The 14,268-nt window shown below is 36.4% G+C and overlaps 1 protein-coding gene and 2 long non-coding RNA genes across 5 annotated transcripts; all 3 read right to left on the bottom strand.

Annotated features, from left to right (window-relative positions):
* Positions 1-222: 222 nt before the first annotated feature.
* LOC113331510 lies at positions 223-6,056 on the bottom strand. 2 transcript variants are annotated; one of them, XR_003350993.1, is made up of 6 exons: positions 5,804-6,056; positions 4,683-4,763; positions 3,287-4,127; positions 3,091-3,204; positions 2,231-2,491; positions 223-972 (listed from the first exon to the last, which is right to left on the bottom strand). It is a non-coding gene; the product is annotated as an uncharacterized LOC113331510 (long non-coding RNA). The 2 variants fall into 2 exon arrangements; XR_003350992.1 differs by having other exon boundaries at positions 223-1,426.
* Positions 6,057-8,624: 2,568 nt separating this feature from the next.
* On the bottom strand, positions 8,625-10,426 carry LOC113331214. Its single transcript, XR_003350805.1, has 6 exons — positions 10,324-10,426; positions 10,122-10,210; positions 9,963-10,032; positions 9,744-9,879; positions 9,475-9,534; positions 8,625-8,920 (listed from the first exon to the last, which is right to left on the bottom strand). It is a non-coding gene; the product is annotated as an uncharacterized LOC113331214 (long non-coding RNA).
* A 907-nt stretch (positions 10,427-11,333) lies between these two features.
* On the bottom strand, positions 11,334-13,869 carry LOC113331512. Of its 2 annotated transcripts, XR_003350995.1 has the most exons (3): positions 13,701-13,869; positions 11,902-12,627; positions 11,334-11,600 (listed from the first exon to the last, which is right to left on the bottom strand). XR_003350995.1 is itself a non-coding variant. In XM_026578223.1 (2 exons), the coding sequence occupies exons 1-2, from the start codon at positions 12,782-12,784 to the stop codon at positions 12,305-12,307; spliced, it is 390 nt and encodes a 129-aa protein (XP_026434008.1). In that variant the 5' UTR covers positions 12,785-13,673; the 3' UTR covers positions 11,334-12,304. The 2 variants fall into 2 exon arrangements, 1 of the variants encoding a protein (XP_026434008.1); XM_026578223.1 differs by lacking the exon at positions 13,701-13,869 and adding an exon at positions 12,718-13,673 and having other exon boundaries at positions 11,334-12,627.
* Between the last annotated feature and the right edge of the window lie 399 nt (positions 13,870-14,268).

The raw sequence follows: 14,268 nt of genomic DNA on the forward strand, positions 1-14,268 counted from the left end.
TCTTATATATACAAAGGCTATCCTAGATAGCGGACGCGTGTTGCATGTATTTGTCATGCTTAATTGATTGTACTGTACCTAGCAACTTGGATACATAGTTCCTTAGCTGGTATCCTCATATGCTACATGAAATTTTTATTTGACGGGAACAAAATTTGGCAATGGGATGCAAAAACCAAACACAAGAGAAGGATGGAGAGGAGTCATTAGTTCGGTTCTCCGTGTTCCCAAGAGATGATCAAGCGCGCGCATACTGTTGTCAAGTTCAAATATAACCTTACACCGTCTGTTTATAGGTAGTAATGATCCATTCATGCACTACATACATTACACATCTGATTAATTATCTACAGGCTTTTTTTTTTATAGTCTTTTTTTCCCCAATGTTGATCGATACTATACAGTCTGGTAGGGGGACACACCATTTGTCATTGATAGAGGGAACAATGCAGAGACAGTGGCGCATATAGAGGAAGTTCCACCGCATGAATACATCTCCTTGTTGTACATTGCAGCCTGAGTCCTGACTATAAAAGGAGAACCAATAGCCATCATCAAAAAAATCATTTTCTTCATTAGCTACTACCTTCTTCCTCTTTAAAATAAGGCCAAAATGTTTCTTCAAACAAAACTTTCCATGCTCGTTCAATCAGTTTTCCCACCAGATCCAACCCACTCGCTGCTGCAGTTGAGGAACAACTCTGCAAATTGAGATCTTCACTTCTCACCTCATCCATCTCCAACAACTTGGTTGCTCTAAAGGACTTGTATGAATGTGTTGAGGATTTCCTCTCTACCGAAGATGGAAAATGCCAAGACGCAGTGTCTTGGACAGATCTGTCATGTTGTTGGATGTCTGTGGAACTATTAAGGATGTTTCATCTCAATGAAGCAATCTGCCCAAGATCTTCAATCATCTATCCGAAGGCAATCAATTGAGTTTGACGCATACATGACCTCAAGAAAGAAAGTCTGCAAAGTCATCCAAAAATACCTTTCAGATATTAAGAAAAACACCAACAAGAACAATGACCTCGTTACCGATGTCATAACAGAAGTTGAAGCAACCACTCTTGCAGTTTTTGAATCTATCCTGTCTTTCCTATCTGCACCAAAGCAAAGGTCCCTAGTCTCAAAGTTGACCAACAAAAGTGCAATCCAACAAGTTGTCAATGAAGTAACCAAGATTGATGCCGCTTTGAAATCCAAAGTCATTGAAGCAAAAGAAGTGCAGAAGTCATTGGCTACTCTTGAAATGAACCTTCAAGAACTTGAAGATGGACTAGAATCTGTCTTTAGGTGTCTGATCAAGAACCGAGTTTCACTTCTTAACATCCTAAACCAATAGACCCATAGATATTTCACCTCCTGTTGGTATTTTCCGCCTTTTATTAGGAAATGCCTAATGGAATTTTTACTGTACATACTGTATACGAATGAGAAACAAAGTATATTAATACAAGAAATCACTTTACTCGAAACAATTTTTACAAATTATTATTTTTTTGTTCTTCAGTATTACACGATCCACCAATAACGCAAACTAATTACTCGGTACTTAATTAAGGCCTTGTTCTACCTGTCTTTGTTTAAATGATTAAGGAAGCATTGACATTGTTTTTTAATATATGAGATGAACATGTGAACATTCTAAATGTTAGAGAAACAAGGGGCATATGCATAGGCTGTTCAGCGAGAGATACGAAAGAATCATTCGGGATGACATGTCTGTGTCACATATTGTATTAAACTCAAGGCTGTCAAGATTCTAAATGTTAGAGAAACAAGGGAACTTATGTATAGGATGATCAGCTAGAGATACAAAAAATTATTCAGGATAACGCGTTAGCATCACATCAGATTGATTATAACAAATTCAACACTGTCAGATTCTAATTGCTAACGAATTACCAGACATGGATACTCATTTTTAAATAGAGCTCAAAGCTTTTCAGTTCTGGCAATATGTGTGTTTATCAATGTCAATATTTTCTTGGTACTTAGTATCCCATTCATGCACACATCCGGATATCATATTATATTGTACGTACCATTGTTACCGTTGGTTGTTGGTTGTTCTACGCATGTAAGAAGGCATAATGGGTATCACTATCCTCTGAAGGCGTGCAATTTACTATATGTCGTAATCCTCTTAGTTCAATCAAGAGACAACTATAAATAAACAACTAAAATGACTAAATCTGCATCAATCAAGAACATCAATGCTTACCTGATTTTTTATGTGGAGTGCATCCAAATAAGCAGCGCCCATAGGAGTTGGCCACACTAAATCTTCTACACATTTCTTCCAAATTTGTCCAATTAGAAGTGCATTGCCTCCAAGGCAAAGGTAATGCAACATGCAACCATCTTGATTACATCCTGCCTGCATATATAAGATGCTTCTACAATAATCCCAAGCCTTTTGCATTCCCTTTCCTATCTTGTTGTAGGCACTGGTTGCTGGTAACCAATCTTAAAGTACAAATCGCTGAAAGCATTCAAACAATTTTGAGATTAGAGTTTGCGGAAAAGTCTTAATATAGAGGTTGCAAATTCTGTTTTTTTTTCCTTGAAGGGCCAGGATATCCAGAAAAATTCGAACAACTTTCTAATATTCTGCGGCCTAACGGTTGATTTTTTTCACTGTTCAATTGACTGTCCCTTGCAGCTTAATTGGATATATAGTTCTTTAGTTACTATATATCTTGATACGCTACATGTTACTGGATAACAGGAACGGATAGAAAATCCGCATAACAACCAAATGAACAAAGACAACAGGAGGAGCCATTTGATTCATTTTGTTTCTGAGACAGATAATTAATAAATTGCACACTGTTTGTAAGTCGAAGTATCATCGTACACTATCTGTTTACATGCTTTTTGGTTCCTAAGTTTGGACATTTATGATAAAACGCAAGGCTGTCAAGATTCCAATGGTTGGGATAAGGATATAGCGATCACGATGTGTATCATTAGTAACTAGTAACGCACGTACTCGCACATTTGGCTAATTCTACAGGATTCGTTTTTAATAAAATAAAATTCATATATTAATTGATGCTATAGAGTCAGTAGGGGACATACTATTTGTCATTGATGGAGGAAACAATGCAGAGATAATGGCGCGTATAGAGGAAGTTCCACCACATCCACCACATGATTACGTCCCATTGCTGCACATTGTAGCCCGAGTCCTGACTATAAAAGGATCACCAGGTGAGAACCAATAGCCATCATCAAAACATCATTTTCTACATCAACTTTTATCTCTAGCTAATACCTTCTTCCTCTTCAAAATAAGGCAAAAATGTCTTCCTCAAACAAAACTTTTCATGCTCGTTCAATCAGTTTGCCCACCAGATCAAACCCACTCGCTGCTGCAGTTGAGGAACTATTATGTAAATTGAGATCTCCCCTTCTCACCTCATCCATCTCCAACAACTTGGTTGCTCTTAAGGACTTGTATGAATGTGTTGAGGATTTCCTCTCTATTGAAGATGGAAAATGCCTAGACGCAGTCTTGGACAGATCTGTCATGTTGTTGGATGTCTGTGGAACTATTAAGGATGTTTCATCTCAAATGAAGCAATCTGCTCAAGATCTTCAATCATCTATCCGAAGGAAATCAAATGAGTTTGACGCATACATGACCTCAAGAAAGAAAGTCTGCAAAGTCATCCAAAAATGCCTTTCAGATCTTAAGAAAAACACCAACAAAAATAATGACCTCGTTACTGATGTCCTAACAGAAGTTGAAGCAACTACTCTTGCAGTTTTTGAATCTATCTTGTCTTTCCTATCTGCACCAAAGCAAAGGTCACTAGTCTCAAAGTTGACCACCCAAAGCGCAACCCAACAAGTTGTCAATGAAGTAACCAAGGTCGATGTCGCATTGAAATCCAAAGTCATTGAAGCAAAAGAAGTGCAGAAGTCATTGGCTGCCCTTGAAATGAACCTTCAAGAACTTGAAGATGGAGTAGAATCTGTCTTTAGGTGTCTGATCAAGAACCGAGTTTCACTTCTTAACATCCTCAACCAATAGATCTGTACATATATTCACCTCCCATTGGTATTTTCCGCCTTTTATTAGGAAATGCCTCATGGAATTCTTACTGTACATACTGTATACAAATGAAAAACAAAGTATATTAATACAAGAAATCACTTTACTCGAAACAATTTTTGCAATTTTTTTGTTTGTTTGTTTGTTTGAGTAATTACACGATCCATCATTAAAGCAAACGAATTACTCGGTAATTAACAAAGGGCTAGTTCTACCTATCTTTGTTTAAATGAACATGTGAAGATTCTAAATGTTAGAGACACAAGGGAACACATGCATAGGCCGTTCAGCGGGTGATACGAAAGAATCATTCAGGATAACAGGTCTGCATCACCTTGATTGTATCAAATTCAAGGTTGTCAAGATTCTAAATGTTAGAGAAACAAGGGATCATATATATAGGCTGATCAGCGAGAGATACGAATGAATCATCAGGATAACATGGTTGCATCGCATTGATAATATCAAGTTCAAGGCTGTCAAGATTCCTAATGCCGAGACTAGTCAACCAAAAGAGTAGCCACTTGTGCACAATTATGTTATGCATGCATTTACAGCCATAATGGTTGATGGTTCCTAGTTGTGACAAAGCGACAAGTTTGAAGATACTAACCTGCAAAGTGATTTTCCTTCCTTTATACGTACGTGTATTGGTGCCGACTAAGATCTTCAGAACAAGTCTTTGATCTCTAAACTGATGTCCACCAAAGGTGAAGGGCACCAAATTAAAAATCCGTTGGAAGTAGTAGAAATAAATGCCTTCAACACTCAGGAGTCATTTATCCGCAATTTTATTCAGGAAAATGTCAATGCAATTTTGTATACACATAAATGTTGTAAATGAAAAGAAAGATAACAATGGTACAATCATTTGACTCCAAATATGTGTTCTCATCATATGCTTGAAGAAGAAATTTTGTAATTTATCGGTTTACTTGCACTATAAAAGCATGGATTTACTATCTCCATTGTTTTTGCTCTACCATGATACAACCGGTAACTATTACTGAACTCTAATTTACTACTTATCCTAATCTTAACAACTTTGACCTTAATCAATTAAATTATAAAAAAAATATGGCAATGGTGTAGGAAACCAACAGCAGGTAATCAGATTCTAATTGTTAACCAATTACCAGACATACATACTCATTTTTAAATAGAGCTCAAGGCTCTTAAGTTCTGGCAATGTGTGTGTTTATCGATATCAATATTTTTTTGGTACTTATTATCCCATTCATCATATCGTATTGCACCATCGTAATCTTTGGTTGTTAGTTGTTCCAAGCATATATAGAAAGCATAAGATGGGTATCAATATTCTCTTAAGGCGTGCAATATACTATATTAGTCTTGTAATCAGGAAAGTTATTATAAAGAGAAGTTCAGGTGAAGTCAAACCATGGCTGCTGGCGGCCAAAATTAGCACCAACATACGAGCAATCAAGTTTAACTTGACATTTGAAATTGCTAGACTAGGTATGCTCTGAAAACTAATTAATAGATGTCTTACTAGCAGTGGAGGATGTTGAAAGCATAATCAGATTTAGTCCAATCTGTGTCACATTTCTATCGTTAAAATTAGGTTGTTTGCACATTTAGACAGTTCAATCCAGTACATGAACTCACAATATCAGTATAAGAAAAATAAAATCTAATTCAGGGGTTAAATTGATCCTTCTAGTGCTAATAATGGGTGTCTCATTATATTAATCAAAAAATAGTACAAGTTACCTGAATCATTTGCTGAAGAATAGAGATGGTTTTGAGAGAAGGATGGATGGATGGATGGATGATGATCTCTCCAATTTGGGATTCTAAACTGATTCGGAGGGCAAAACTAGTTAAGATGTCTTATGTGATGTCGTCTGGGAGCTCCATCAAAAATCTTTGTGAAAGATTTACTGTGAGAAACAGAAAAAAAAACAACTACCGTTCGAAGAAATGGAGAGAGAGTAAAGTTGTTCTAACAAAACTGCACAAGTGTTTTGAAAGGGTGTTTGGATAAGTTGAAAAATTAAAAATTTGTTTATAAGCTGTTTAGCGACCGGAATTCGAAAAATGTTAAAAAATTAATTAAATCCAAAAGTTAAAAGTCATTGGTTGATGATACCAGTAATCTCGCTACCACCGATTTTCTCTTTACCGATCAAAAAAACAAAAATCGAAAAGTTAAAAGTTGGTTTACAAGTTGTTTGGCAGAATTCGAAACATTTATGCACAAATGGTTCTTCCCAACAATACTCCATCCTATTGCTTTTAAACCTGACGAGATTGAGGTATATCCAGATTAATTGGGCTATATCTAATGAGACAAAACCTAGGTTATTTTGAAGTAAAACAGGACATCCTTTAACCGTGTATTTTTTAAATGGCTAATATATCCTTGTTTAATTAACACTAAACAAGTCTAATTAGATTTGTTAATTGAGTTTAGATTAATAATTGAGTAGATTAAACTTATGAATTTAAGTTATGAAATTTTGTTTTTGAATTGAACTTTTGTGGGAAGATTCCTGAAGAAAAAAAATTGTTTTGAAAATATCTTTGCAACAGAAATGAAAGCACACTACCCAAACACTTCTAAAAAGGGGATTGCAAAGCTGTTGTATGAAATCATACTCAAAATTAAAGAAGAAATCAACACTTTCAATTCGAAAAGTCGGCAAAGTCGACGAATGAAGAAGATGCCGACTAACTTTGGACGGCATGCTTATTTCTAAATAACAATGCAGACTTTATTATTTTTGACACACATGAGACTGTTGTAAATGCTTCAGTAGTCGGCATCTTTTGTGATTTCTTACCTCGCCGGCTAACTTATAGTCGGCAAGGTCGACAAAAAATACCCTGCTGACTATAGGATTTTTGACATACAGAGAAAGGTGTTACAAAAGCATGGCAAGGTATTAATTCCATAACCTACCGACAAAAATATAGTCGTCAAGGTATAAGGATGAATACCGTGACGACCCTGTAAATGCTAATTTCAGAGATGAAAAGTCGTCACGATATTCAACCTAGGAAGATAACGACTAATACTAGTCAGGAAGGTCGACAAAAAGATACCTTGCCGACTTTTGATAAAAATATGGGATTTGAGATTGCGTATAATTTTGTATCCAATGTTAAACCGCGTATAAATTATTTGTACTCAGTTCGAGATTGGGTACACAATCATATCCAATCTCAAATCCAGTAGACACAATTTTTATTTTATTTTAGTTTCGTTTTGATTTTTGATTTCATCACATTGGGTTAGACTTTTGAAGATAGATTTTGAAAATTATTTGGGTGATCAGTCGGCAGGGTATTAATAGTAAGGGTAATTTGGTCTTTTAGAATCTTTTAGACACCCCTTAGCACACAACCTTGGATGGGAACAAAATGTATACCCCAATTAATATGGGTATACCCCAATCTCGCCAGGCTTCTAAAGGTCATCATGAATTTATTTTTCTACCTAATTGGGCCGACCGAGCGAAGCAAGGGAGGACCTTTATATGGTCACGTTTTTGTAAATAGTAAGTGATCAACTGACATAAAAAGATTGGATTTTGGTGTCCCAAATTGTCCCAAAGTGATCAACAATGAAATTCCAAAAGAGCCCCTCCATGTTTTCATTTCTCACTAAAATTACCGTAAATACGACACAAAATGAAGGGTAATGGCGTAAATTTCTTGGGCAGAAAAAAGGTTGACACGGAGGTTGGAAATGGTTTATTTGTTTAGGGTAAAGTGACCTAAAGGTTGCCTGTTCGAATCCCGACCACCTCTTTTTTTTCGTCTTTCTTCTTCTTCCTTTTCCTTCTCCTTCGTTGTTTTCTCTTCGTAGTCCCCCCAACCACAACAAAGAAACTTCGTTGTTTCTTCTCCTTCGTGGTTCGATCTAGAGGGGAGATGATGAAAATTGAGAGAAAGGATCATGTAATGATTGTTGGTAGTGGTATTGATTGAAGGAATCGATTCAAGCTAGGGAAAAGGATAAATCAGGTAATTGAAATTAAGGTCTCTTATTGTATTTTAAACGTATATGAAATTTTCGTATTGGTGTTCAAGCTGATGTTGGATCCGATAATTTTTGGAATTGAATCCATGGTTAGTAATTAGCAGTCACTACACCATTTTTAAGGATTCGCAACGGATATGCCGTTGCTGAACGGTCTCGAACGGCAAACTGACGTTTCAAAACACGGTGTCGCATTATTTCGCAACGGCATAAGCTCCGTTGCGACTCTTGGTCGGCAACAGGATTCGCAACGCTCTCTGCCTTGCGACCCTGTTTATTCGCAACCAAGACTGCCGTTGCTAACCTGTTTCTAATTAAGTAATACCCCTACCCGGAACTAAAATATTATTGGTTCTGGTTCTGGTTCTAACTTAGCAACAGAATTCAGAAGTTGCTAATTGTTTGCAACAGCAAAAGAAAAGGTCAAGTCTTCATTGACCTGGTCAAAATCCATTCCCCCCTGCAGTTAACCAGTTCCCCATATTCAGCATTCCACAGATATACAAACCATGACACATTCATTCACTTTCGTTTCCACATTCACCATTATGAAAAAAGAATTCTTCAATTGAAGTTAACAACAAGTATGAGTATTTGATACAAACTATGTCATTCATTTAACGGACATAATACACAGAAACATACTTAATTCCTAAGTTCAGTTTGTAGAAAGTTCTGAAATTCCTAAGTTCTGAAAATCCTAAGTTCTTCTAACTTAAATCTCTATAAGGAGATACTACATTATAACTTACAAATCTTGCAGCTGCTAAGGGACCTAATGGCTGCTGCTTTGCTGCTTTGTTCTCCAACCTTTCTGATCTCATGAGCATCATTCAATTAACCTGCGAACAAAGCATCACAAATTCTTCTAATCAGAAGCTAATACAAGGATGCAAGATATATAAACAAATGGATTAACTACAATACAACAACAAAGTTACAGATGCAAGTGAACTACAAACTGAATATGCTACTAAGCTAAAGCATGAGATGGAGATAAACAACTAAGTTATAACAACAGCAAGAAAATAGAAGACTAAACGCATATATACAATACTTGAGCTGAAATCAGTAAGATGTGACAAAAGAAACAATTACACAACTAAGGTATTAATCCCTAGAATTAGTTGTCTTGCTACGGTAGATCTAATCACAGATTAAATTATTCAGTTTCATAAGAGTTAATGCAACAAATCACAATTCTTCTAACAACCTAGGATGCAAGACATACAAGGTGAAAGTTGTGTTTTGCAGTGCACAAATCAAACCATCTCTATTCAATTAAGCATAAGAAGAACAACTGTGATATAAAATCTACTAACCCACAAACATCCCTATCACTACTTATATGGTTCTGTTACTCTTGCTACCAATGAGTGAGGGTATGAGTAAATACCAGATCCATACAGAGATAGCAGCTTTAGATCTTGGATGTAATACTTGGTTAAGTGCAAAGCTGCAAGGATTAGGGAACAGACAGTGGTTAGGTTGTTAACTTAAACTGTATATTCTACAATTCAAGGTCAAAATTGTTTGCACTAGTACTACAAGAAATGTTAAAGAACAGAAGGACAATCTTGCAGTGAGCGAGATCACTTAAATATGATCTATCCTGGCTGGGCTTGTACACAAAGTAGATGCCAAAAACACAGGTGAGAAATAAACCTGTCCACTGCAATCGACCACTTGCTGTCTATAAGATCAGTAGCGGTAAGTAATGTAGCTGGCCAAGCTAATGCTGCCAAAAGCGTGCTTAACACAGTCATCGTAGCACCTTGTTTCATCAACTCGAACGCAATTCCTACAACATAACAAAAGCAATGTAAATGCCGGTTGCACCTTCACAGAACAAGTTCAACACGATGACCAACCAAAACCACTTACTTGAAGTTAAGCAGTCCTGAATCGCAGTGCTGAGTGCAATCAAATTTTTGGATCCCACTGTAATGCATACCTGAATAATTAATACACAAGTGTCAAAATAACATACAAAATAAAATTGTTGTCTCATTTATTTTATATTAACAAGCGTGAGAGTTGCACCTCTCTAAGTTACCCTTTTCTTCCCATGGTTTCATAAAATCTTCCTCCTCGAAAACAAATCCAGCGACCAAGATGCCAACTGCCAACCGCTGGAAAAAGTTTTCGAGAAAAGATCTCAATAAAATTACCGAAAGAACAGAAAGATCTTGATCAATGATGTCAGGTATAGACTCCAAAAAGTTGGAAAAACTAGACAACTTACTCCTTGATTATGATTGTCTCCAACGGGTTTAATTTCAAATTCATCAACGCTTCCAGTCCTATTAGCCATTTTGACCCCTGAAAGTCCAGCTCCAGCAGCTGGGTTGCACCCTAGTTAGTAATTCGGGATTCGGCAAACGTACGGAACGGCAAACGTACGAGTATTATACGGTTTTGTAAAAATCAGATTCGGTCCAAAATTCGGTCAACGGGACGTGATTCGTCATTAATTCAGAACGGCATACGTACGTGTATAATTCGATTTATAAATGTGAGTTCGGCTCTGAAAATTCGGTATCTATATATAACAAATAATTTGTATTTATAAGGTCATAGACCAATTTTTATGCATATGTGTGAATTATTTAAGGAAAAAATAAACTCAATATGATGATATTAATAATATATACAACATTAGTTATCCAAGAGGACGTCGTATGGTGGTTTAGATGCTTGGTTAGTGAGTTTGAGATCTCTCTCACCTTCACCTTCAAATCTCTTCAGTCGTTTTTGTTTCATAAAAATTACAACACGTTTAATATTCGGTCGTGTATGCTCGGGAGACAGTAAAGCCCAAAAAGTGGAGTCTTTGAAAAGTAAAAGCTAAAGAATTTATGGCGAATTAAGCGGACGTATCATTCGGGATACGTAAAATTCGTGAACGATTCGCGAATAAACCGGGAATGCCACATAATACGCGACTTGGATTCGGAGTTGCAAACGTACGCGAATAAGACGGTAAAATTCGTGATACGGAAAAATTCGCGAATGATTCGCGAATCATTCGCGAACTTACTAACTAGGGGTTGCACCAATCAAGTGTGAGTTAAAAGATCCAAAAATACTTTCCTAGAGAGTTTACACATAGTAACGTGATATAAAATTGAGCAAGGAAAGGTTTCTTTCACAGGTAAATCTCTTTTTAAATAACCTAACATATTCCTAGACACGGGTGATGTTAAAACATTATATGAAAAATTTCCTAAGAAGCAAAAACAGGACAAAAAGAAATCTTAAAAAACAACACATGCTCATTAATAAGATCTGACTTTACGAGGTTCTCGAGTACTCTCTCCACAACGTAGTCGAAAAACCTAATTCTTAGACGCTGATAAAGGGGTCTACATCACCCCTTAACGAGTAACCAACTATACCTACCTACCCACCCACACACCTTTTACATATAATGTCAACAATACATCCTCGTATAAGGGATGGTGACCTTAACTAAATGGAACACTTCCACGGGAGAAATTGCTTAGTTTCTTGATCTTTGTCCTGCAAGTAAAAAGAAGCTCAAAAAATGACCAAGGAACGTACAACAACAGCATCAAAGCCACATTCAATAATTAAAATAATATATTTACTTATCTGTGCTATCGATAGAGAAAGTGATAAACTATGAATCACTACAACAACAGCATCAAAGCCACATTCAATAATTAGAATAATATATTTACTTATCTGTGCTATCGATAGGGAAAGTGATAAACTATGAATCACAGATCATGAGTAAAACATACACAGCCAAAAGCAGAAAAGAGAAGTCGTTGGAAATGCCCTATCAGAAAGTTCTTACCATTATCTGCTTGCATACTGAACCCCTCCTCACCCCAACAAGTACCTTGTCGCGAATTCCTCTAGAGAGCCTGTGAGAAGCTTTGCCAATAGTTGTATGTTTGGCTTCTTTTGCGTAATTCTGTACAGAGAACAGAACAAAACTCATTAAAAAAGAACTTAATGAGTTGCATCCTTCTTAGAAATCTGTTAAGAATGCAAAGTAAAATGAAAATCAGTTGCACTAGCAGTATCTGAAACTTGAATTGTTCCTGGCATCTGAAAACAAAAGAAACAAAGAGAACTGAAACGAAGAAAAAACTAACAAGTGAAAAAAGTCAGTGAATGATTTTAAAATGAAAATGGCAATTTTAAAATGAAGTAATCTCCGAGTTAGTGGAACAAGATCTATCCAATTTCAATCTTTAAATGCTTGGAACGGATTTTGACTGAATGAACGCTTCGAGTATTGCTTTCTCTTCATCAAGCTTTTTCTTCTCTTCTGCACTTATGGGTTTGACTTTTCTCTTCTCTTCCAAAATCCATTTGTAGAGCCCAAGCTGCTGTTCAGGGGGGATGGGAGTCTCCGGCTTCACTAGGTGTGCAATGGGCTTCACAAGCTCGGTGACGGTTTGTTCAGAAATTGGAGCAGTTTTAGTTGTAGTTGCACTGGAGGGGGGAGAAACGGCAACTTCATCGTCCTCTGCAACCAGTCTTTTCTTTTGTACTGACCTCACAAACAGGTAAACTACAAAAGTTGCAACAGACAAGTAAATATCGAACAACCACTGAAACGGAAAACTTGTGACATGCATTCAAAAAAAGAATTAAAACCTACACGAAGAAGAATTGAGACCAAAAGTCACATAAAACTCTAGCGAGTCAGGAATGAAATCAAACACCATGTCAAGTAAAGCATGCTCAAAGTTCAAGCGCAAGAATATGCAAAACCAATCTGCTAACCATCAGCAAACCATAGTCACTGTAAGCACAAAACAGCATCAGATTCACATCCAAATAACATCCTAAGAGCTTCACATTCATCATAGTGTAGGTGCTGTACCTAGGTCCTAACTTTCCCTTCTCATCAATAATAACTCCCCGGGAATTCCATCTACGCCTTTAGACTAGATCGAAGTATTAATAACTCATACAACAATCAAAAGAGGAAGAAGAGAGTACTACACGCTACAGCACTACACCATGTCCTGCTATCTCGACACACCCAGTACCAACATTAATGATTCAAAAACTATATTGAGCATTATCACTCTGTTATGCAATGAGGAAATGACGAAAGGAACTGTAATTTCTCAATGCCCAATTGGCTGCGTGAATTTAACATCAATTATAGCAAAAATTCATTTGCTACTAATACACCTATACTGAAAAAATCAGCTTGTAGCCTGTAACCAAGAACATTAATACAGAAACCAAATACCCAACATCAATACTTGGATCCAAATGACAATTAAATCTCAATCTGCCAGGGCTGTTGGTTTTAGAGCTGAAAGAACAATAATACAGACACCAAATACCCAATATCAATCGTCCTTTGCTTATATTTCAACGTTGTAAAACTGAAAGTGAAAGAAGAAATTGAAAAACTACAATCGTACAAAAACAGATTCACAAATGAAACTAAACTGAAATCAAACATTAAACCCTAAAAACGAAAAACTTAAATGGAACCTTAGGATTCGATAAACTTAAATCAAAATCTCTAAATCCTATAAATCAAATCTCTGAACCATAGAAATCAAAACTGAAACCCTAGAAATCGAAATCTATAAACCCTAAAAACTATTTCAAAAATTATACCTGATGATATACAGTTCTACACGATGACAGATCTTAGAGATTGAGAGGGAAAAAACAGCTAGAAGAGCACATCGTGATAGAAATGGAGATGGAGACGAGAGGAGAAGGAGGAGAGTCTGAGTCTCTGGTTTTGGCGGAGAAAAATGAAGAGGGTAGTCGACTCTTGGAAGTAGGCCTGTCAATGGTAGAATATTCGTCGGATATTTAGAAATCCGATAAGATCTTATAGGATATCAAAATCAGATATCGATTCCGATAGACTAAGCTGTCGGATATCCGATAGTATCCGGTGATAACAAAAAGGCTTAAAAACCTTTGTAAAACATTTTCATAATTGATACTTATCGGATATTTATCCGACAATATCCGATACTAGACTCGAAATTAGGATAAATTACAAATAAGTTCATATACTATCGGATATTAACATTTCAGATGGGGTCTAATCCGTTTTCGATATGTTAAGGAAGAAATATCCGATAAAATATTCGATCTGATATCCGATATCCAATAAAACGGATAAAATCCTATAGGATCTCGAATACTCGGAAACGGATACCGGATATCG

Source organism: Papaver somniferum, unplaced genomic scaffold, assembly GCF_003573695.1.
Source record: "Papaver somniferum cultivar HN1 unplaced genomic scaffold, ASM357369v1 unplaced-scaffold_125, whole genome shotgun sequence".
In the NCBI taxonomy this organism is placed as follows: Eukaryota; Viridiplantae; Streptophyta; class Magnoliopsida; order Ranunculales; family Papaveraceae; genus Papaver; species Papaver somniferum.